Source organism: Eumetopias jubatus, unplaced genomic scaffold (genome assembly GCF_037043125.1).
Source record: "Eumetopias jubatus isolate StellerSeaLion01/CBP00866 unplaced genomic scaffold, mEumJub1_p1.0 scaffold_13, whole genome shotgun sequence".
NCBI lineage: Eukaryota > Metazoa > Chordata > Mammalia > Carnivora > Otariidae > Eumetopias > Eumetopias jubatus.
The window spans coordinates 108,438,643-108,460,699 of NW_028274819.1; the positions used below are offsets into that span (position 1 = coordinate 108,438,643).

Below are 22,057 nucleotides of genomic sequence, written 5' to 3' on the forward strand. Positions count from 1 at the left end.
CTGATATGAGGAATTCTTAGTCTCAGGAAACAAAGTGAGGGTTGCTGGAGTGGTGGGGGGTGGGAGGGATGGGGTGGCTGGGTGATAGACATTGGGGAGGGTATGTGCTATGATGAGTGCTGTGAATTGTGCAAGACTGTTGAATCACAGATCTGTACTTCTGAAACAAATAATGCAATATATGTTAAGAAAAAAAAAAGAAGAAGATAGCAGGAGGGGAAGAATGAAGGGGAGTGAATCAGAGGGGAGGTCGAACCATGAGAGAAGATAGACTCTGAAAAACAAACTGAGGGTTCTAGAGGGGAGGGGCGTGGGGGGATGGGTTAGCCTGGTGATGGGTATTAAAGAGGGCACGTTCTGCGTGGAGCACTGGGTGTTATGCACAAACAATGACTCATGGAACACTACATCAAAAACTAATGATGTAATGTATGGTGATTAACATAACAATAAAAAATTTAAAGGAAAAAAAAAAAAAACCCCTATTCAACTCTGTCTGGAGACTTAATCCATTTGTGTTGAAAAGCCCAGACTGTGGAGTCAGAAAATCTGGGTTTGAGTGCATTATTTATTAGCTGTGTGACATTGGGCAATTTATATAACCTCTCTAAGGCCTCAGTTTCTATAAAATGGGCATAACAATAACATGGTAAGCACATAATAATAAATAATATAAGCATTATTATTATTGCATCATTTTACTTTAATTGGTGATGAATATGTCTGGTTTCCTGCATTCCCCATGAACACGTGAAATCAGAATGTCCTTAACTAATTATTAAGCAACATTAACTAAGCACTTTTTTTTTTTTTTAAACTAAGCACTTCTTATATGTATACATCCACTCATCCACTCATGTAATCCTGTTAATGTTCTGTCTGGATCTAAGTTTGCCTGACTCCCAAATCCATAGTATTTTACCAAACAGCCTCCTGGTTTTAATATCAACCTCTTTAAGTTCTTCCAATAATTTGGTGGTTCCATAAAAATTCATCAACATTATTCTCATGCTTGTATACAACGTAATTATTTCCAAATGTTACTTTGTTGCTTGACATAATGTAGAAATGGGATCAACCCAGTTAGACTTCAGGGATTCATAGCTGAGTAGGTCTGAGGATTATCTATAAAGTGTTGGTGAATAATTAGGATTTAAGCATATATTTGAATATATTTGCCTTTGTCCTTGTGACCACATGACTCTAAAACAATCAAATGCATACATTAATCCTATTAACTTAGTCAATTTATTTTAAAAAATCTAGTTAATTGACTCAGGTAGCTAGCATAAGTGGTTTATTTCCCAAATGCATAAATATGTAATTATTATGGATAATTTCATCTTATCCTGCCTAGAAATTTTATATTCAGTATTAACTCAAATATTTGCATACAAATACTTTATCCCTTCATCTTGCGTAAATGAGCAATATACATTTAACTTGAAAACATCCCAGTATTTATCTCTCTTGATACAATTTCCATTGGCATAATTCATGAAAAAGAGTTTTGGTTAGTATTGTTCGTGCTTTTTCATTATTCTTTAGTAAATTTTCAATATCTTGTATTTGTCTGAATAATATTGAGAGATAAACTTCTAAAATAATGATCATAATCATCCCTCACATTACATATTTCCACCTCCTGCATGGACATTTGTGGTGTCTCTCAATCAGATGGGGGCCCCCAAGGTGAGGTGACGATCAGGTGGCAGCAGGTGGGGCTGTGGCCGTGAAAGAACTCACCGGAGGCAGACAAAGGAGATGGAAGTTTGTTGAATACTGCGCAGGGGAGAGGTGGGCAGGGCAGCGGAGGAGAGGCTGTTTGCCGCGAGGCAGTGGGTGGGTTCCAGATCTCTTTCTCTAGCATCGCTTTTTCCATGTATCTTAAACAGGCCCAGACAGGAGCCCCTGCAAGCAGAGCTGCCTCTTGAAACTTGAAAATCAGACCCATTCTCTTTGTCACCAACTGTTGATTTCTCCTCTGTCAATGTGATTCCTTCCTTAGGCTTTCTTTCATCTCTTCTTCCTTGCCAGTCGCCAACTTCTATAGGCATATACCTCCTTTGTTTGGGTTCCTTCTTTTGTGCTCCTATCACCATGATTCACGGGGACCCTGCTACTGAATCCAGCGATAGTTACCTTGTAATGGGTCTCCTTGCATTCACTCCTGTCTTTCTAATGTGTCCTATGGGAGCAAACTTCTTAGTACTCGACTGCTCAAAAAAGCCTCTTACTGACTGTCCATCCAGTGAAACTGAAACCACCTGACCACAGTTCAAGGCCCTTCCCGGTTTGGTTCCAACCTATGCTTCTTTTCTCATCTTCTGTTTTGGACCCTGAAGTCCCCTCTTTCAGCCAGGCCCCTTGCTTATACGTCCATGCTTGTACGTAATACTCCACTTTGTACCTTGATTCCGAACGCCGTCTTACTCATCACCTTATCCAAGGTCCTAACCATAATTTAAAGCTCAGAAAAAAAGGCTTTCTTTCTTTCTTTTTTTTGGAAGTTTTTTTCTGATTGAGCCTGGTGCTGTCTCACCGAATTTCGAATCCCTGTAGAATTTATGGCACTTGACGTTTAGCACCTCACTTTGTCAGTTAACTTTTATTGTATACTCTTTACTTCCTTAATATATTGCCAATTTCTTGACGCCAAGGACACATATACACAATAATACATATATTAATGTCTTGAGCCCAAGGACCATATACATTAAGCCAAAAACTGGGACATATAGTCTGCGAAAATAGGACAGTACTTATGGGGAGACAGGACTGTGATTTGAATTCAGAGCACATGGGACTTGTAGAAAATCCACCCAAATTTCAAATTTTATAAGTTCCTTTTGTTGACACATTGAAGTTTGCTTTCCAACAGATGGGTTTTGCAGGACAGCAAAGACAATGTTATTTGGCATACAGGAGCTGAAAGTTGAACTGCTTTTTTATTTTATTTTATCTGATTTAATGAGAAAACAAGTAAATCAAAGCATGGATATCAAATATATTAAACCTCAGAATATTCTTAGCTGAGTCATTTTGACAAGTGTTTAAATCATTCAGCTATTCTGAATTTATTTGATTTTAATTATTTATAACAACACTGTAGTGCATTAGTAAATGTCCTGAAGAGTGTTTTGTAAAAGTAGGTAGCATCTCAGAAATAATATCATAGTAACTCTGCCATTTAATTTTTGCTGACGGGTGGGTTGAGCCTGCGGGGATAATTGTAAGGAACATTAGGGGGAAGTGCTTATGCAATTGATACAGGATGGCACTATAGTTACCCCTTCAATTCTTTGTGCTACTATAGTTTTTCGATACTTTTCGCAAAACTGTCAGCAGTTCAATAAGACTTCCAGTTCATTCTTGAGCTTAAAATATCATCTTTTTACATCCTCAATGCTATATGCCCAAATTTCTCAAGTGCTTACCTACTTACTTTTCAAGAGCAACACTTTAAAATGATGTTCCGTTACATCCTAAATGTCCCGACCTCTTCTCTTTCTGTGGCTGCTTGGAAATTTTTCAATTATTTGAACAATAATGCAACAATCTACGACACAGATTTTACATGGAACAACTCTAGGTAATGAACCCAGCTTCCTCATGTATTTTCCCCCTTCATCTTTTCCCTTGACATTTTCTTTTCTTTCTTTTTTTTTAAAGATTTTATTTATTTATTTGAGAGAGAGAATGAGAGAGAGAGAGAGCACATGAGAGGGGGGAAGGTCAGAGGGAGAAGCAGACTCCCTGCTGAGCAGGGAGCCCGATGTGGGACTCGATCCCGGGACTCCAGGATCATGACCTGAGCCGAAGGCAGTCGCTTAACCAGCTGAGCCACCCAGGTGCCCCCTTGACATTTTCCATAAAGCCTCCTTATTTATTTCTCAGTGAGAATGGGATTAGTATAAAGAGGGCTAGAGTAAGGCATTCCCCGAAGTTTGTTACCTTTGAAAGCAAAACCAGGAAGAATCAGTGCATTAATTATGTAATTCCACCCACAGGGCTATCCACTTTAAGACATGTATTGCTAATACACAATAACCCAGAAAGTTAAAACCTTCAGCACTCTCCAAGACAGAGAGACATTACATTTCACAGATATAAATATTCTGGTTACTAGAGAGATGAAATCATATCTTGGTAAGTATTTCAGGAAGCATCTCTAACTGTTAAGTGTATTTAAAAAAAATTGACAGCTGGGTTGTTACAAGATGTGTGTGGTCAAGATTTGAAAGGTAGAGGTGAAGTAGAGGCCATCTGCTGTTACATCTGCTGTTCAGCCCGGGTATTGAAGACCTTGGGATTTTTCTGCAACAGCAATCCAGCATCTAGTTGCTCGCTATTGGCAAAAAGGGGGTCACTACCCTTACTGGGATGATTGATTTTGATCATCAAGGAGAAATAGGGTTCCTGCTATACAAGGGGACAAAGAAAGAGTTGGTTTGCCTCTTATGTGCCAAAACCAGTGATAAAAGTTAACGGAGAACTACCTTCCTAATGCAGGCAGGACTTCTCAGGAAATAAACGACAACAAATAAATTTGGACTTAAGAGGCATCGACTAAGCCTCAAATTCTGTTCTCTCTTTCACATAGATCAACTCCTTTGGTTCTCACAGTACCACTCTGATGTGGACACTTTCCTTATCTGTTTTGCCAATGAGCATATTGAGGCACAGAGAAATGAAATAACTCGACCAAGGTCACAGAGTTAATAAGTAGCAGCGCTGGGCTTCGAATCCTGATAACAATTCCTGACCCACGCCCTCAGTGACCGCATTTTACTGCATTCTTCTTTGGGATCATCCTACCAGGTCAGACTCAAATCAGCTGAGGCCCCGAGAGCAAAGGGAACACTGAATGAACAAGGAAATTCTAAATATCGACTGCAGTTTTATGACCTGTTGACAGAAATGAGACCTGTTGGAGCAGCCCAGATTTGTCTCCTTTCTGTGTTCTATGTTGTAGCAGCTCCCCTCTGCTGCTGCCTCTGGTTTCAGGGGCACTTAAGAGGAATCATTGCCCTGGTGGACAATCCCTTTGCATGCTGACGGTGCGTCGTTTCGGGTGTTGATGCTTTGTCTGACATTGTGAAATTTCCCTTCACCCATGCACAGGGTGCCCCAGACAGGGAAGATTAATGCCCCGGGACAGCTCTCCACCATGAGTGGGGGTGGGGTTGTTGGCTAACTTCAGAATTTAGCCACTGGTTATAGAATATGGACTGTGGCTGAACAAGAAGAGGAATGAATAGCACCCAGAGATGGAGGAGGTGATTCTTTAGAATTTGGATGCACCCTCCTTGTGAGAGGTTTTGCATGTCTTTTTATCAGGAAGGGTAATTGCATCATATGAGACAGGAACAGGTTGCTTTTGCTTTTGCCATTGTCTAGAAGTTTAAGTATGGGTACAAGTGTGCATAGGTATTGAGTAGCCAAAGGGCTGAACTATGGGGAACATAATTCATAATTCAACTTCCATTCCCAAGGCTTCCTACTGTGCCTTCTTGTACTTCAGAGTCTGCAAAATTACAAACTGTGCTTCCCTTGTATTTATGATTATTGCTATGATAGTTTCCAAAAATTAGATACATTTGTTATGATTTAAGGTGGAAGTGAGGTGAAGGCATCTGTCTGCTGCCATGTACAGTCATGGGGGTGTCCAATCTCTAGCTGTGCGGATAGCAAGAGGCAAGACATGGGGTATCTGACAGGCATGAGTGAGCTCACAAGCACCACTCGCAGCGGCAGGGACTTCCTGATCCATTAGCTTCCACGGTGTGTTCTAGAGGCGGCCTGTTTCTCCACCTTCCTGGCTGTAGCAGAGGCTGGGGTTCCTCTGCTGGGCTAGTTCTGTGTTCTTCCTAGAAGTCATGCCTGCAGACCAGATGAGAGTCTGCTTCTCTAGGCATTCTAAACATTTTTAGTAAGCGCCTAATTCCAATTCCCCAATTTATATCCTTTTATGTTTAAAGTAGTTCCTAGTTGCTGTTTTCTGCAACTAGAACCCTGAGTGAAAAAATTAGAATAAGACATGTCTCTCTCTTTGGGGCGCCTGGGGGTTCAGTCGGTTAAGCGTCTCTTGATTTCGGCTCAGGTCATGATCTCAGGGTCGTGAGATCGAGGCCTGAGCCGGGCTCCGTGCTCAGCAGGGAGTCTGCTTCTCCCTCTCCCTCTGCTCCTCCCCCTGCTTGCACGCTTTCTCTCTCTTCCTCTCTCTCAAATAAATAAATAAAATCTTAAAAATAAAAAAGAAAAGACAGGTCTCTGTGCTGTACCATCTTAGGGTTATTACTGGGTCAAGCTTCGGGATCAGCAGACCCCGGGGTCTAGCCCTCAGCTAGTCTTGCCTCATTGGGGTGATGGCACTCTGTGAGATCTGGTCTAAGCTCCCTTTATCATTTCTGTTCTCAACTAAAGCAAAAGCTCTTTTCAAGGATGTTAAATCAGGAGGCACATAAAGACAATCTCTTTCGGCACCCTCTTTTACTTAAAAAATTTTTTTGCATTATGTTTTTTTCTGTTTGGTTTCCTTTTTTTAAAAAAATAGATTTTATTTATTTATCGGACAGAGAGAGAGAGAGAGAGAGAGTGCACACAGAGGGAGCAGCAGAGGGAGAAGGAGAAGCAGACTTCCCGCTGAGCAGGGAGCCCGTCTCGGGACTCGATCCCAGGACCCTGAGATCATGACCTGAGCCAAAGGCAGACACTGAGCCGACTGAGCCACCCAGGCGCCCCTGGTTTCCTTTTTATTTACTTTTAAAATTGGGTATAACTTAGGGTAAAGTGCAGGTAACAGTGTAGCTCCATAATGTTTTTCCATATGTATACATCATGTAACCACTCCCCAGATCAAGATTCAAAACAGTTTTTAGAAGCCCAGAAGGTTCCTTCATGTTCTTTCCTAGTTGATACCTCCCCATAGCGAGTTAGTTTCCCAGAGCTTTCGTTACAGATTGCCACAAACCGGGTGGCTTACACTACAGAAATTTATTCTCTCTGAGTTCTGGCGGCTAGAAGTCCAAAGTCAGGGTATCCGTGACACTGGTTCCTTCTGGAGGCTCTTGGGGAGAAGATGTTGTAGACTCTCTCTTAGCTTCTGCTGGCTGCCAATGGTCCTTGGAGCTCCCTGTCCCGAAGCTGCCTCACTGAGCTCTGCCTTCCTCATCACACAGCCTTCTCCATCCACATCCCTCAGTCTCTGTGTCCAAATTTCCCTCTTAAAGGACAGCCATCATTGAGGTAGGGCTCACTCTAATTCCCCATGACCTCATCCTACTTATTACATCTTCAGAGATCTATTTCCAATAAGGTCACATTCATGGGCACAGGAATTAGGACTTGAACATATCTCTTTGGGAAACTCAATTCAACCCCTAACACTAGAAGTAACCACTATTCTGATTCCTGTCATAATAGATTACCTTTTTGGGCTTCTTGAAATTCATATAAGTGGAAGCCCAGAGTAGTTCTGGCTTTTTTCACTCTATATACGTCTATAGATTCATCCCATGTTGTTTCACATATCAGTACTTTGTGTTTTCTCCAACACAGTATAATCCACTGTAGAGATTTATCTGTCCTACTGTTGAACATTTAGGTGTTTTCTAGTTTGGGGATTACTAAAATCTGGTTTTGCCCACAGAACTCTTCTGACACCAAGTTTGTAGATTTTTCACACCAACAACCAATTCTCCCACTCTCTGGACACCAACTGGGTGTCCTACCATCAAGTTCAGTTCTGTTACTAAGTACCAGGACTTAGCACAGATCCCACAGAGAAAGGGCTCAGCCTCACAGGACTGCGCCTACTTCAGATGCCAGTCGCAGGTCAGGACCACCCATACTCCTGACCAGGCAGCTATAAAGTCAGAGGGTTCCTATGACTCCCTCCTCAGGTTTGATAATTCACTAAAAGGGCTCACAGAACTCAGGAGAATAGTTCACTTACTGTTATCTATTTATTTTAAAGGATAAAACTCAGGAACAGTCAAACAGAGTAGGTGCATAGGACAAGCTGTGGGGGGCAGGTAGGCCCAGAGCCTCCATGCCCTTTCTGGGAACACCACCCTCTAGCACCTTCTTGTGTTCAAGAACCCCGAAGCTCTCTGAACCTCAGCGTTTAATGTTTTTATGGAGGTTCCACTGTGTAGGCACAGTCGATTAAATCACTGGCTGTTGGCAATTAACTAAATTTCTAGCTCCTTTCTCCTTCCTGGAGGCCAGGGGGTGGAGCTAAAAGTTCCAACTCTCTAAACACATGGTTGGTGTTTCTGGCAACCAGACCCCAATCTCAAAGAGTCATCACATTAGCATAAACTCAGATACAGTGGAAAGGGGCTTATGAATAACAAAAGATGTTCCTCTTATCCCTGTCCCTCAGGAAATTCCAGGGGTTTTAGGAGCTCTGTGCCAGGAACTGGGACCAAATGTGTATTTCTCATTATGTCACAAGATCACAGGGTAATATTGATAAAGATGCTATGAACATTCTTGTATTTGTATATTTGTATATTGATGCAACTGTGTATTCATTTTCTTTTAGGTATACACCAAAGAGCGGGGTTGCAGGTATGCGTTTGTTCAACTTTAGCAGGTATACACTTTAATGAAGTGGTTGTATTTTTTGTTCTCACCGGCAGTATACAAGAGTAATAATAGGTCTTCATCCTCATCAGTGTTTCATTTTAAAAAAAATGGTACTTCTGTTGGGCGTGTCATGGAATGTCATTGCCTTTCCTCGTTGACCATTTGTATATACTCTCTTGTGAAGTGCCTGTTAAAATTATTTTGCCCATTTTTCACTTGGGTTGTCTTTTTCTTCATTTGTAGGAGTTTCTATGTAATGTGGGTATGAGTCCTTTGTCAGATATCTGTATTGTAAATATCTTCTCCCAGTCTGTGGCTAGTTTTTTTTCCCTTAAATTATCTTAATGGTTCGATACTTTTATGTTATAGATTAAGTAAATGTAGAGTTCCATCTCAGGCAGTGTTGTCAACTGGATACCCTGAACGGCCCTATAAACTAAACAGATAAAACATAAAGAATATAAAATCATTTAAAATATGTTGCTGAGCTGGAAGGAAAGGAACATCTCTGCAGAGTTCTCCAAACTTATAGACCCTGGGAACTAAAAATGCCCATTTTTGCCCTGAAGGTCGCTGCTAAACCCTGAAGGTCGCTGCTAAACCCTGAAGGTTTAAATGTAAATGTTAAAGTCCGGGGCATGCTTAAGGTGAGGGGCCTGGTAATAAACCTCTGAATAAAGCTGGAGGCTCCAAGAACTATACCTGAAGTATAAGAGTAAATGAAAAATAAACCCCATTCTGCAGAAGGGATCAGAAAAGAGAGCCTTCTTTCCGGAACTTGAAAAAATAGCCTTCAAAGAGTCATAACACAAGCTGGCCCTTATGAGTCATGCGGTTCAAATTCATGCTATCTGTGTGATTTAAAAAAAAAAAAAAAAAACCCTCTAGCGTAGAATGTAATTTAAAGGGGCGCCTGGGTGGCTCAGTTGGTTAAGCGACTGCCTTTAGCTCAAGTCATGATCCTGGAGTCCTGGGATTGAGCCCCGCATGGGGGTCCCTATTCAGCGGGAAGTCTGCTTCTCTCTCTGGCCCTCCCCCCCCTCATGTGCTCTCTCTCTCTCTCTCTCATTCTCTCTCTCAAATAAATAAATAAATAAAATCTTAAAAAAAAATAAAGTGGTTCTGATGAAGGATAGTTGGAAGAAAGGCAGGCAGGGACAAGGGACCCCCACTGTAAAAGGAAACCACCCTTAAAAGAATTTTACACCACCTTGGAAGGAACCCTCCACCCTTTCTCATATGATAGGTAGATGACAGGCCCAGGGAGGGTTAATCAGATTAAAACAGCCTGATTAAAACAGATTAAAACAAGCCCATAAAAACCCCTAGACTTAGAAACTCCGGTGACAACCCTCTCGGGTCCCCTCTCTCTTCAGGAGTTTTGTAGTATCACTTTGCTATCGCTCAATAAACTTTGCTTTGCTGCCCACCACTCTTCTGTCCAGTCTCCCTCTTCATTCTTCAAAGCAGTGTGACCAAGAATCTTGGGCACTGAAGAAGAAATCCTTTAATGGTTCCAGTTTGATAGGTCCCCCAGGTAGAAGTAACTCACCTTTGAGAGAAGTCAACTCCAATCTAGATATTAACATAGTCACAGATAATATTTCAAAGAAAAGAACAGTTCAAGAGAAATAAGGCATGGGGGCACCTGGGTGGCTCAGTTGGTTAAGCATCTAACTCTTGATTTCAGTTCAGGTCATGATCTCAGGGTCATGAGAACAAGCCCCTCATCAGGCTCTGCGCTGAGCATGGAGCCTGCTTAGGATTCTTTCTCTCTCTCCCTCTGCCCCTCCCCTGCTCATGCTCACTCTCTCTCTCTAAAAAAATGAGAGAAATAAGGTACCATCAGTGAGAAAAGATAGAATCAATGAAGAGCAGAAGTAGGCCTATAAAAATTTCAGCTTTTGGACTTTTAAGACAGAATATAAAATAACATTGTTTAAAGAAATGAGTGAAGCTTGAATGAGGAAACAAGTAGATTTGAAAAATAACCTCTAGAAATAATTGAAAAGAAAACCTCAAAATTGGTTTAATCACCATTAGACACAATTAAAAAGAGAATTATCATCATTGAAGGTAGATTTGAAATAATTATCCAGAATAAATTCAGAGAGAAAAATATGGAAAATATGAAAGAAACTGAGAAATGTGGAAGAGAGAGTAAGAATGTCTGACCTATGTCTAAAAGGAGTTCCAGGGACACCTGGGTGGCTCAGTCAGTTGAGTGTCTGACTATTGATTTTGGCTCAGGTAATGATCTCAGGGTTATGAGATTGAGCCCTGTGTTGGGCTCCAAGCTCAGCAGGGAGTCTGCTTGAGATTCTCTCTCTCCTCCCTCTGCCCCACGCCCCCCAGTCCTCACTCTGTATCTCTCTAAAATAAATGAATAAATAAAATCTTTTAAAAAAAAGGAGTTCAAATAAATAAATACATACATACATAAGTAAATAAATAAAAGGAGTTCCTGAAGAAGATAATAGAGACCAGAAAAAGGGCAATATGGATCTAATGGCTGAATATTTTCCCAGGTATTGAAAGGTATCTTCAAATCTGGGAAGCCCAACAAAGCGTAATAAATCCCAAGCAACACACCAACATCGAGACACATCATAATGAAATGTACAACCTCAAAAAAAAAAAAACCCCACAAAAAAAACCCAAAATGGAGAAGATAAAAGCCACAGGAGGAGTCCGATCACCTATAAGGAAAAAGTAATTTAATGGTTGGCTGACTCTCAGTTGCAACAGTGTAGACAAGTAAAGTATATTCAAAGTGGTGAGAGAAAATATTAGTCAATCTAAGTTCTATATCCACCAGAACTATCTTAAAAAACAAAGAAGGGGGGTGGGGCACCTGGGTGGCTTAGTCAGTTAAGCATCTGACTCTTGGTTTTAGCTCAGGTCATGATGTCAGGGTCTTGGGATGGAGCCCCATGTTGGCCTCTGTGCTCAGCACAGTCTGCTTGTCCCTTTCCCTCTGCTACCCCCCCCATAAATAAATAAAATCTTAAAAAAAAAACCAAAGAAGAGGTGTGCCTGGGTGGCTCAGTCAGTTAAGCATGTGCCTTCTGCTCAGGTCATGATCCCAGGGTCCTGGGATTGAGTTCTGCAGTCCTGAGTCCTGAGCTCAGCGGGGAGACTACTTCTCCCTCTTCTTCCACCCCTTCTCCGCTGCTTGTGCTTTCTCTCTGTCTCTCTCTCTAATTAAAAAAAAATTAAAAGAAAAACAAAGAGGATACCATCAAGATATTTTCAGGCAATTGAAAATAGACTTCACTATCAAAAGACACACTCTAAAGGAAGTTCTAAAGATGTAACTCAAGTGGAAAGAAAATAAATTCTTGATGGAAGATCTGGCTACATAATTTTGGGGTCTCAATGCAGAGCCCTGAAAATGCAGGGCCTCTTGTTAAAAAATTATTAAGAATTTCAAGGTGGCAACAGCAAAGTAGGAAGTCAAGCCCTTCTGAGCAGGGGGCTCTGTGAGACTATACAGGTCACACACCCATGAATCTGGCCCTAGGTATGCCTAAAAACTGAGTGACTGTATGAAACAATAATAAATGTATCTATTTTGTGGGGGAGAAAAAGGAAGTTAGAATTAATTACTAGACAATAGCATGAAACTTGGAGAAATTATTATTCTAAGGTTCTTGTATTGTTTAGAAAGAGGATTAACACTGATTTCAAACTTTGTTAAGTTTGCGTGTTAGATTAGCCAGGGCAACCATAAAAAAATAGACATAGTTATATAACTTACAAATGGAGAAAAAAATACAGCCAATCCAAAAGAAGGCAAGAAAGAGAAGAAAAAGTACCATTAAGTGAGACAAGTTGAAAACACATAGTAATTTGGTATAAATAAATCTGAATATTCCATTAATCATTCTATGTGTAAATATATTAAACTCTTATGAAAAGACAAAGATTATCAGATTGAAAACCAAAACAATATCCAGCTATATGCTATTTCAAGCAATGTATACAAATCATTATTGTACAGTCATATTATGGAAAGACAGAGGGTTTCGTCTGGGCCATGTTTGAGACGCCTTAAAGATTTCCTAGTGGAAATGTCAAGTAAGCAGTCAGACATGTGAACTTTCAGCTCAGGGGATTCTCACACCGGAGATAAAAAATTTGGGAGTCATCAGCCTATGGATAGTATTTGAAACCATGCAACTGGACAATAAGAAATAGCTATGGGTAACTATAAACTTTAGGTTTCTCCAGATGATTCTCCCCTTCTGTTTTTGATTTTTTATTGTTGTTCAACTGCACATCTATTTCCTCTTCATTGACCCTTAAGTCCTTATTTCAGAGGTTGGATGATCTCAGGAAAAAGGATTCAGGCAGTAGCGTTTGGAGGAGGTGAAGGGAAGAGAAATCCTTCAGGACTGAGCAGGACTGAGGGCATGAAGTGGGGGCTGGTTATGACTAAGAAATAATCCTGGAAAAATGTCATGTTTCTAACTCTTCCCTCCTTGCAGAGATAATAAGGTCCTTTAGGGTTCTGTACAGATAGTCTCTTTTAAATTTTAGACCAAATGAGGGCAAGGACCAAGTCTTATTCATTATTACATTTTCCCTGCCACCTACATGGGTTCCTGATTAGAGCAGGTGTTCTAAAAGCGTTTGTTGGGGGGGAGCCTGCTTTTCCCTCTCCTACTCCCCCTTGCTTGTGTTCCTGCTCTCGCTGTGTCTTTCTCTGTCAAATAAATAAATAAAATCTCTAAATAAATAAATAAATAAATAAAAGTGTTTGTGGGGGAAGGAAGAAAGGAAAGATGGAAGAAAAGGTAAAAGTATTTTTCATGTCTCGAATATTGCTGATCATATCTAGAACTATGGTCTGCACATAATTTGCATTCAACCAATACCTGGTTGATTGATTTACAATATTCCCTATCATAAGATAATGGTTTTGATGTGAATTCTCCAAACTTGCCGTCTAAGCACACAGTATTATTGATTCACTCTGTTTAATGACAAATAATTCTGACATTTTTGTTTTCGGAACCTTGTGTACTTCCAGCAATTCAAATCGAACATAGCTTGACACCAAGATTCTTAGAACACCTGGGAAAGAGAAAATAAGGAGGCTTAGCTAGAACAAGACAGGGCCTTGTGGGCCTCAAGTGTAGTGGCACTAGAATGCTAGAAATGGGGTCTTTAAAATAAAGATTTTTTCCTCCAGCTTTATTGAGATATAATTGACAAATAACATTGTATAAGTTTAAAGTGCACAATACAATGATTTGACATCCATATATATATATATGGTAAAGTGATTACCACATTAAGGTTAGTCAACACATCCATCACCTCACATGGTTTCTTCCTTTTTTTTTTGGTGAGAACATTTAAGGTCTATTCTCTTAGCAAATTTCAAGTTTACAATTCAGTGTGGTTAACAGTCATCACCATGCTGTACATTAGATCCCAGAACTTATTCATCTTATAAATGAAGGTTAGTGCTCTGACATCTCCCCATTTCTACCTCCTAGCCCCTGATAACCACCATTCTACTCTATTTCTATGGTTCACACCTTTTTTAGGTTCTGCATATAAGTGAGGTCATGCAATGTTTGCCTTTCTCTGTCTGACTTATTTCACTTAGCACAATGCCCTCAAGTTTCATCCATGGTGCTGCAAATGGCAGGATTTCCTTTGTTATGACTAAATAATATTCCATTGTATTAAAATAAGGCTTTTTATATAATGGCTTTAAGAGGAAGTTAAATAGAGATTGCATTTGAAAAGTTCCCATTTACTTTTCATGGAAAGGACTTTAGTTTAGTTCTGGATTCAAAGAGTTTTTTTTTTTTTTTTAAAGTAATTTCCATGCCCAACATGGAGCCCAATGTGGGGCTTGAACTCATGACCCTGAAATCAAGAGGCACCCCTGGGTTCAAAGAGTTTTATATATTGATGTCTGCAATTTGTTTGAAAATGTTTCTTCTTTTTGATCCTGTTGTAGTTCTTTACGAATATGGTATTTTTAGTGTTCAAATATGCCTCACAAAAATAACATGATATAAAATCTTAAACACTGAGAACCACAATCTTATGTTTTTGATTGATGAGAATCAGTATGGATGTGACTGTAACAGCTCTTATTAGACAGTATGTTGTATTTGGTGAGATTTAAAAGTATGTTTATTTACAATTATTTTTACAAACAGGGAGAAAGAGATATGGAGAAAGAGACTCATGTGTGCTTGTCAGTTAAATTGGGAAAGCAGCCTGGTGAGCCTGATGTCAGAGTCAGTTACTCTCCTGAAGAACAGGGGCAAGTCCCTTAATCTTTCTGAGCTTTCATTTACTCACCTGAAAAGACAGTGCTAAAGAGCTAATAAGAGCTAAGAAGCCTAGCATTTTGGAAAGCATTTGTGGTCAACTCTACTTTCCAAAGATGTGTCCAACATTATCTCCCATCCCACAAGCTCTTTCCTGTGACTTCCCTGTGATGTGTCTCCCACGGAGAAGTGGGGGTTGTCTTAGTCTATTCGAGCTGCTTTACCAAATTACCATAGACCATATTCTTTAAACAACAAGCATTCATTTCTTTGTTCTGGAAGCTGTTAGTCCGAGAACCAGGTACGAGCATGGTTAGGTTCTGGGGAGAGGCCTCATCTGGGTTGTAGACTTCTCCTTGTGTCCTCACGAGGCAGAAAAGAAGTGAGCCAGCTCTATGGCCCACTCTCATGACCTAAATTACCTCCCAAAGGCCCCCCCTCCAAACCCACCATCACACTGGGGATTAGATTTCAAAATACGAATTTTGGAGGGGTACAAGCATTCAATCCAAAACAGGGGTCCTTGCATCTAGATGGCCTTGTGATTATAATGAAGATGATGCTATGTGACTTTTGATGCTAGGCCATAAGACAAAAAAAAAAAAAAAAAGCAGTCTTTAACATTTGGAAGCTGGCCTGGCACTCACAGCTAGGCCATTTTTCATTTTTTCTCCTATTGGACATAAACAATATCACAGAGTACCATCCTCAGACAAGATTACTCTGAGACCATGATAAAATGAGACAAGGCAAGGCCAGTTTATAATTTTATTGAAACAGAAGCCAGGATCGCTGTGCCACCCACTAAATACCAACTCTCCTCCTCTCTTCGGTCAAAATGAGAGGCTGCTACTTCTTTACCAATTGTAGGTTTATCCTCACCGCATTCAGCCCTCCATATAGATAAGATTTATTGATTGAGATACTAATCAGAATTGCATCCAGTCTGACAGCATTCAACCCAGAGCAAATCCTTGCTTCCTTACATCCTTCCTCAAATCATTCAACCAAAGCCCAAATCCTGTAATAGGTTCTTTCTAACATCCTCTTACTGAGAAAGCCAATGGTACTCCCATGGGTTTGCTGTCCCTTGGTGCAAGGAGTAATAAATTCAACTTGTTTAACTACATGTATGTTCTCGGTGGTCTTTGGCTGGAGGATATTAACAATGTTTTGGCTTTTTTTTCTCTTGGGACTCTAGCTTGGGGGTGGGGGGGACCAGGTGCCATATAAGCAGACTAATTACCCCAAAGTCACCAGGCCAGGAGGAAGCCCAAATTAGCCCACAATAAGAGGCCCCATGGAACTAAGTGAAGAAAGAGAGGCTGCTCAGTCCCTCACTGCTCCAGCCCTATCTAACACCCGACCACCCCCCAGCACCCCCACCTTCCAGCTTCAACTATCTTTTGACTGCAACTGCATGTAAGACCTTGAGTCAGACTGCCTGGCCCAGACCTTCCTAAATTTCTGACCCACACAAACCATAAGAGATAATAAAATGATTATTGTCTGAAGCCACTGAGATTTTGGGTGATTTGATATACACAACAGATAACTGGAAAAGAACTGAAAATGTATATGAAGTATCCGGCACACAGTAGGTGCTCAATAAGTGGTAGCTATTTTCTGGTACTTGTAAGAAGTAAGGCTATTATGTGCAAAATCTCCCAACAACTAAATAATTTTTTCAGTAAATTTCCTTTGACAAAACCTTGTGGATTGATGCCCACGGATCCAGTCAATATATGTTAATCCTGATACCAAAATAATATAGACTGATCAATAATCTTCAGTAAGGGGGATGAGCTCATTTTGGAGCAAAGCTAGAACAATACTGCTATTGCTACTTTTTGAGGAGGAAATTCTATTTAGAAAATACATTTAACTTTGTAACTTCAGAATCCACATCAGTGGTGACCTCATTTTTCTGTGGGGGTGAGATGTTGAGCCTAATACTTGTTGTTTTGTTTTTTAAGATTTTCTTTATTTGACAGAGAGAGACACAGCGAGAGAGAGAACACAAGCAGGGGGAGTGGGAGAGGGAGAAGCAGGCTTCCCGCCGAGCAGGGAGCCCCATGCGGGGCTCGATCCCAGGACCCCGGGGAACAGGACCCCAGCCGAAGGCAGATGCCTAGCAACTGAGCCACCCAGGTACCCCGAGCCTAATACGTTTTTAGTTAGGATTAACATGACCTGTGGGAAAAAATGTCTTCGTTGAATATTTTTCAAGTTGCAGAAGTAGCATATGCCCACAATAAGCACACACAATGAGGATGTCTAATATAAGGATGTTTCTCTTCCTTATCCCTCTCCTCCACCTCTCCCCCCAACACTCTCATGACTTAAACAGTATCAGTAGCCTGGAATATATTCTTCCACACCTTCTTCATCTTCATATAAACAGAAGCGAGGATAAATACATGCATATAGATGTATCCTTATATATAAAGATATTTAGTTACTTAGTTGGTGGCATTTACTAAAACAGGATCATATTATACAATTATTCTGCAAGTCTGTAACTTGCTTTTTTCCCCAGACAGTATATCATGATCTCTGCAAGTTAGTGTATCTACAATCTGCATTTGTTTCCTATTCTGCTGTAGCAAATGGCCACCAATGTAGTGGCTTAAAACAGCAAAAGTTATTCTCTTACAGTTCTGGAGGTCAGAAGTTTGAAATCGGTTTTATTGGCCTATAGCTGAGGCTAAAGTGGGTAGAGTACTACATCCTTCTTGAGGCTCTGAGCTTCTAGGGGCTGTTGACTCCTTGGCTTTGAAAATGTACATTTTCAAGGCGCATCCCCCCATCTCTGCTTCTATCACAGTGTCACGTTCCTTCCACTGTAAATCTCCATTAGCTTCTCCCTCGTCAAGACACTTGTGATTATATTAAATCCCACCAGATGATTTCCTCATCTCAAGACATATCATTTAATCACATCTGTAAATCTCTTTTGCTATCCTGTAGAGGCCGCTTTTAGGCAACAGGCTTGCTTGCACAATGGAATGTAGAAAGGGCCTTTAGCTGGTTAAATACAAACAGGCCCATCTCAAAATATCTGTAAGCCCTAACTGACCAATGGTTTACTGACACCTGGACACAGGTACCAAAAAGGAAAATTCCATAGGTTCCATTTCCATACCTCCTTACCTTCCCCCTTTCAATACAGCCCCTACCCACTGCCTTCTGGCAGACAGTTTCTCCTTTATTGTCCCATCTGTCACACCCTTACCCACAGCTTCCTTGCTGTGTATTCCATAAACTTCTACTTCCTTTGTTCTGCCTCAGGTGAATCTTTTCACTGCCTGTACCACTGGCCCCCACCCGGTCCGGTCGCCCTACATTTGGGGCCCCCATCCGATCAGGAGAGACTACATATTTAAAGGAATATTCTCAGATTCTAGGGATTAGGAACTGGATTTTTGGGGGGGGGTATTAGTCAGCCTGCCACAACATTTAAATCTACCTTTTAATCTCATATTTAGACAAAACACAGGGGGTACATAAAAGGGACTATATCATACATGCTGGAGTGTTTTTTTAAGTGTGGTTTTTTTCCTTTTCTGTATCCCTTAACTTTTCTAAGGTTACTTGTGCTGACATGTGTTTTACACTTTTCTCCATGCTCACGTAACTATATCCATATTGTCAAATAAAAACCAAATCTGGGGCACCTGGCTGGCTCAGTTGGTGGAGCATGAGACTCTTGATCTGGGAGTTCTGAGTTCAAGCTCCACGTGGGGTGTGGCGATTACTTAAATAAAATCTTTAAAAAAAATCTGATTTAGGTAAGAAGAGACTATTTGAAAGAATTATTGGAGGGGAAGGGAGGGATTGTTGCAAAAGGGGAAAGGGGACTCTTACCTGCCTAGGAAAAAGTGAAATGAAAGGGTGGCTTGATTGAACAGGAGATCAGAGAATGTTTTACCCTGAGGGGACCATATTCTCAAGAGGGACCCATTAAGGGTGGTAACAAGCTGGCTCAGGCTGAGGTGGGTGAAAGTTCCCAGGCCTGGAGGAAGAAGAGGAATTTAGCCAGTTGATTTAACAAGTATTTTGTTCTGAATGGTCAGTGGGGAAAAGCAGTTTAGCCATCATTTAGGAGGCAGAGGATGGAACTTGGAGGGTCTGTGTCTGACTTTGTCCTAGGTGGAAAACAACAACTCTGGGTCTTTATCTGAGTTATATGGGAAACCTGTTTCTTTGCAGCATGCCACTTTTTTTTTTTTTTTTACTTATTTATTTGACAGAGAGAGACACAGCAAGAGAGGGAACACAAGCAGGGGGAGTGGGAGAGGGGGAAGCAGGTTTCCTGCAGAGCAGGGAGCCCGATGCGGGACTTGATCCCAGGACCCTGAGATCATGACCTGAGCTGAAGGCAGACACCTAACGACTAAGCCACCCAGGCGCCCCTGCAGCATGCCACTTCTAAGAATACCAAAGTATCGGGGCATTTCTTTCTTTCTTTCTTTTCTCTTTTTTTTTTAGAGAAAGCATGGGGGGGGGGCGGGTCGGGCAGTGGAAGGGACAAAGAGAGAGGGAGAGAGAATCTTAAGCAGACTCCAGGAGCCCAGTGGGGGAACCCCGCGGGGGAGCCCCTTCTGGGGCTCTATCTCAGGACCCTGAGGTCATGACCTGAGTGGAAATCAAGAGTCGGATGCTTAACCAACTGAGCCACCCAGGAGCCCCACTATGGGGGCAGTTCCTAACCGTTACTATCTTCCAGGTGCACAGGGCTCAGGTAAAATTTAACACTGTCAATATATAAGGTTTATTTCCTGAGGAAAAATATATATATAAGGTTTAATGGGCTGTTTGCGTTATAAAAATGAGATTACATTAGACCCACTTCTCTATATCTTACTTTTTTCACTCAAAAATAGCTACAGAAAATCCTCCCGTCTTGGTATAGCTCTTTTCCATAGGATGCTGTTGTACCATAATACTCAGTTGTCCCTCTATTGGATGACCATGTTCTTCAACAATTAAAAAATAATAATTTCATTTAAACTGTGGGGTTCCTGTAGCTGCTAAACTTTGGAGTTCCTAAAGCTGCATCCCATTTCTCAAAATCTGTTTTCTTTCTTAGAACCTTCTCACAGAACTGCCAACTCGTTTGAATTTACCTTTATTTTGCTCCTTCTTTACACCCCTCCCCCGTCCCCCCCCCCCCGCCCCGCTCAAGGAGGCAGGTGGTTAGGAAGAGAAAGGGTCCCACACCTTCTCTCTTGTCTTCTGGATCCTTCTGTCGGCGAAGATCGGGAACTTTTCCACCGCAGGTGCTCGTCCCTCCTCGGTCCGCAGAGGCATCGCAAGGCGTGGCCCAGGCGCAGGGCGCCCTGGCTGCGCGACAGCGGGTGGCGGCGTGCGTGGCGCGGGCACCTGCCGGGCGAGCTTGCACACCGAGAGGCAAGCCTCGCACACCGTGAGGAAGGAGGCACCTCACAAAGACGTGTTGCGAAAATCCCTCTGCGATTTTACCCAGGTTTTGCACTGAAAAGAAACAGCACTAAATTTAGCGTCTTCCGTTCTTTTAGATGGGAAGTGTCTTTTGTAAATTAGTCAGAGGGAGGGAGGCCGGCCGGGAGTCAGGGGAGGAGTCGGCCGGCCCTTTCCAGTTAGCAAAGTTCAGGCGGTTGCAAAGTCACGGCTCTTTGGGTTAGGGCACGCTGGCATAACCTCGTTTCACCCCGTGAGCTGGTTCTAAACAGGGAACCATAAAACCCTGAAATGCATGTGGGGTGTCACCCATCCCCGAGGCTCCACTGCCAGGGCGGGGGAACACTGCGCCCCTTGTCCTCCAGCTGCCCGGGAGGAGCCAGGTGGTAGTCTGCAAATGTCTGGTCCGGCCCCGGAGGCCTGACGGTGAAGGACTGGCGGCGGCCGAGGGCCGAGGAGGGAGGCACGCGAGCGAGCGAGCGAGCGAGCGAGCGCGGGCGCGCGGGCACGGGGCCGGGTCCCGCCGGCCGCCCAGGCGCCGCCCCCTGTCTTCCCCGCCCCGGCACGTCGGGGGGTTCCGGGCGCCGAGACTGCAGGGGCCCCCATGGAGGCGGCCTCGCCGGCTGGACCCCGCGCCCCGCAACTGTACGCGCCAGGAGGGGCGGGCGCGCTGGGGAGCCTGCTGCGCGGGCTCACAGGCCAGCTCTTCACCTGGTGAGTGCAGGGGTGGGGGGTGGGGGGGCAGGGCGGCCGGGGCGGCGGCTGCGGCCCTGCGCGCACGTGGCCTCCGGGCGCACGCGGCTGCGGGGCGCACGCGGCCCGGGTGGGGGGCGGCGCGGAGGTCGCGGCCTCGCGGACCCCGGGGCCGGTTCCCGCGGCTCCACACGTGCGGCGGGGACGTGGCTGCTCACCTGGCTTTGTGAAGCGCCGCGCGCTCCCCCGCCGGCGCCCTCTTGGAAATCGTGGGAATGTGTTTCAGACGATTTGGGGGACATCGACCGTGTCGGCGCGGTTAGGACGGTCCCCGGAGGCACCCCCCCTCCCCCCGGCGACGGGGAGGGGACGGGCTCCCCAGGGATGCTGTGAAGCCGGGCTCGGCAGGTGGGTGAGCCCGCGCCCGCGTTCCTGCCGCTGCCAAGCCCGTCAGACAGGGCCCTGATCCTCCGCTAAGCGATGAGTTCACCCGAGTGAGAAATCTGGGTTAAGTTTTGTGGTCCCGCCCTGAGGTCGTCCGGAGCCTGCCTCGTTCCTGGCCGTGGGCGAGGTGACACAGCCACCTCCCGGCTCGGGGTGCGGGGAAACCCGCTTCGGGCGTCTCTGGGCTCCGGAGGACACAGCAGAATGCTTCAGGGATGGGCAGCGACTCTGGGATGGGGAAAGCCTTTCTGTGGTCACTGCGGGACTTGCCTTCTGCAAACACAGAGGACTTAGGACCTCAAAAACGAAAGCCACGTTTATTGAGCTTTCAGTGCTTGGCCTACTGGGCTTAGCCCTTTATGTGCACACTATCATGTAGTTTTTACCACTTTATGAGATGGTACTGTTGTTATAGCCACTTTGCTGGAGAAGAAACAAACAAGGCTGAGCATTTTGCCCAAGGCCATGAGATGACCCGTAAGGGGTGGTGCCTGCAAGCCCCAGTCAAAACTGTGATTTAACTACTCTGGCCTCTGGCCCCTGAGGAAACAGGCTTTTTTTTGTTTTGTTTTGTTTTTCCCCCA

General features: G+C 43.2%; 1 protein-coding gene and 1 long non-coding RNA gene across 3 annotated transcripts in view; one reads left to right on the plus strand and one right to left on the minus strand.

Moving 5' to 3' along the window:
• Positions 1-11,637: 11,637 nt before the first annotated feature.
• Positions 11,638-21,556, minus strand: LOC114211335 (uncharacterized). Its single transcript, XR_003609743.2, has 4 exons — positions 21,248-21,556; positions 20,118-20,390; positions 13,616-13,674; positions 11,638-11,795 (listed from the first exon to the last, which is right to left on the minus strand). It is a non-coding gene; the product is annotated as an uncharacterized LOC114211335 (long non-coding RNA).
• Positions 20,867-22,057, plus strand: part of SLC35F2 (solute carrier family 35 member F2) — a 46,411-nt gene continuing 45,220 nt past the window's right edge. The window contains exon 1 of one of the 2 annotated variants that reach the window (XM_088017556.1): positions 20,867-21,050. In XM_088017556.1, coding sequence (XP_087873682.1) covers positions 20,941-21,050 — 110 coding nt within the window. In that variant the 5' untranslated portion in view covers positions 20,867-20,940. The remainder of the gene's footprint in view (positions 21,051-22,057) is intronic. The other variant, XM_028105849.2, reaches the window with a different exon arrangement.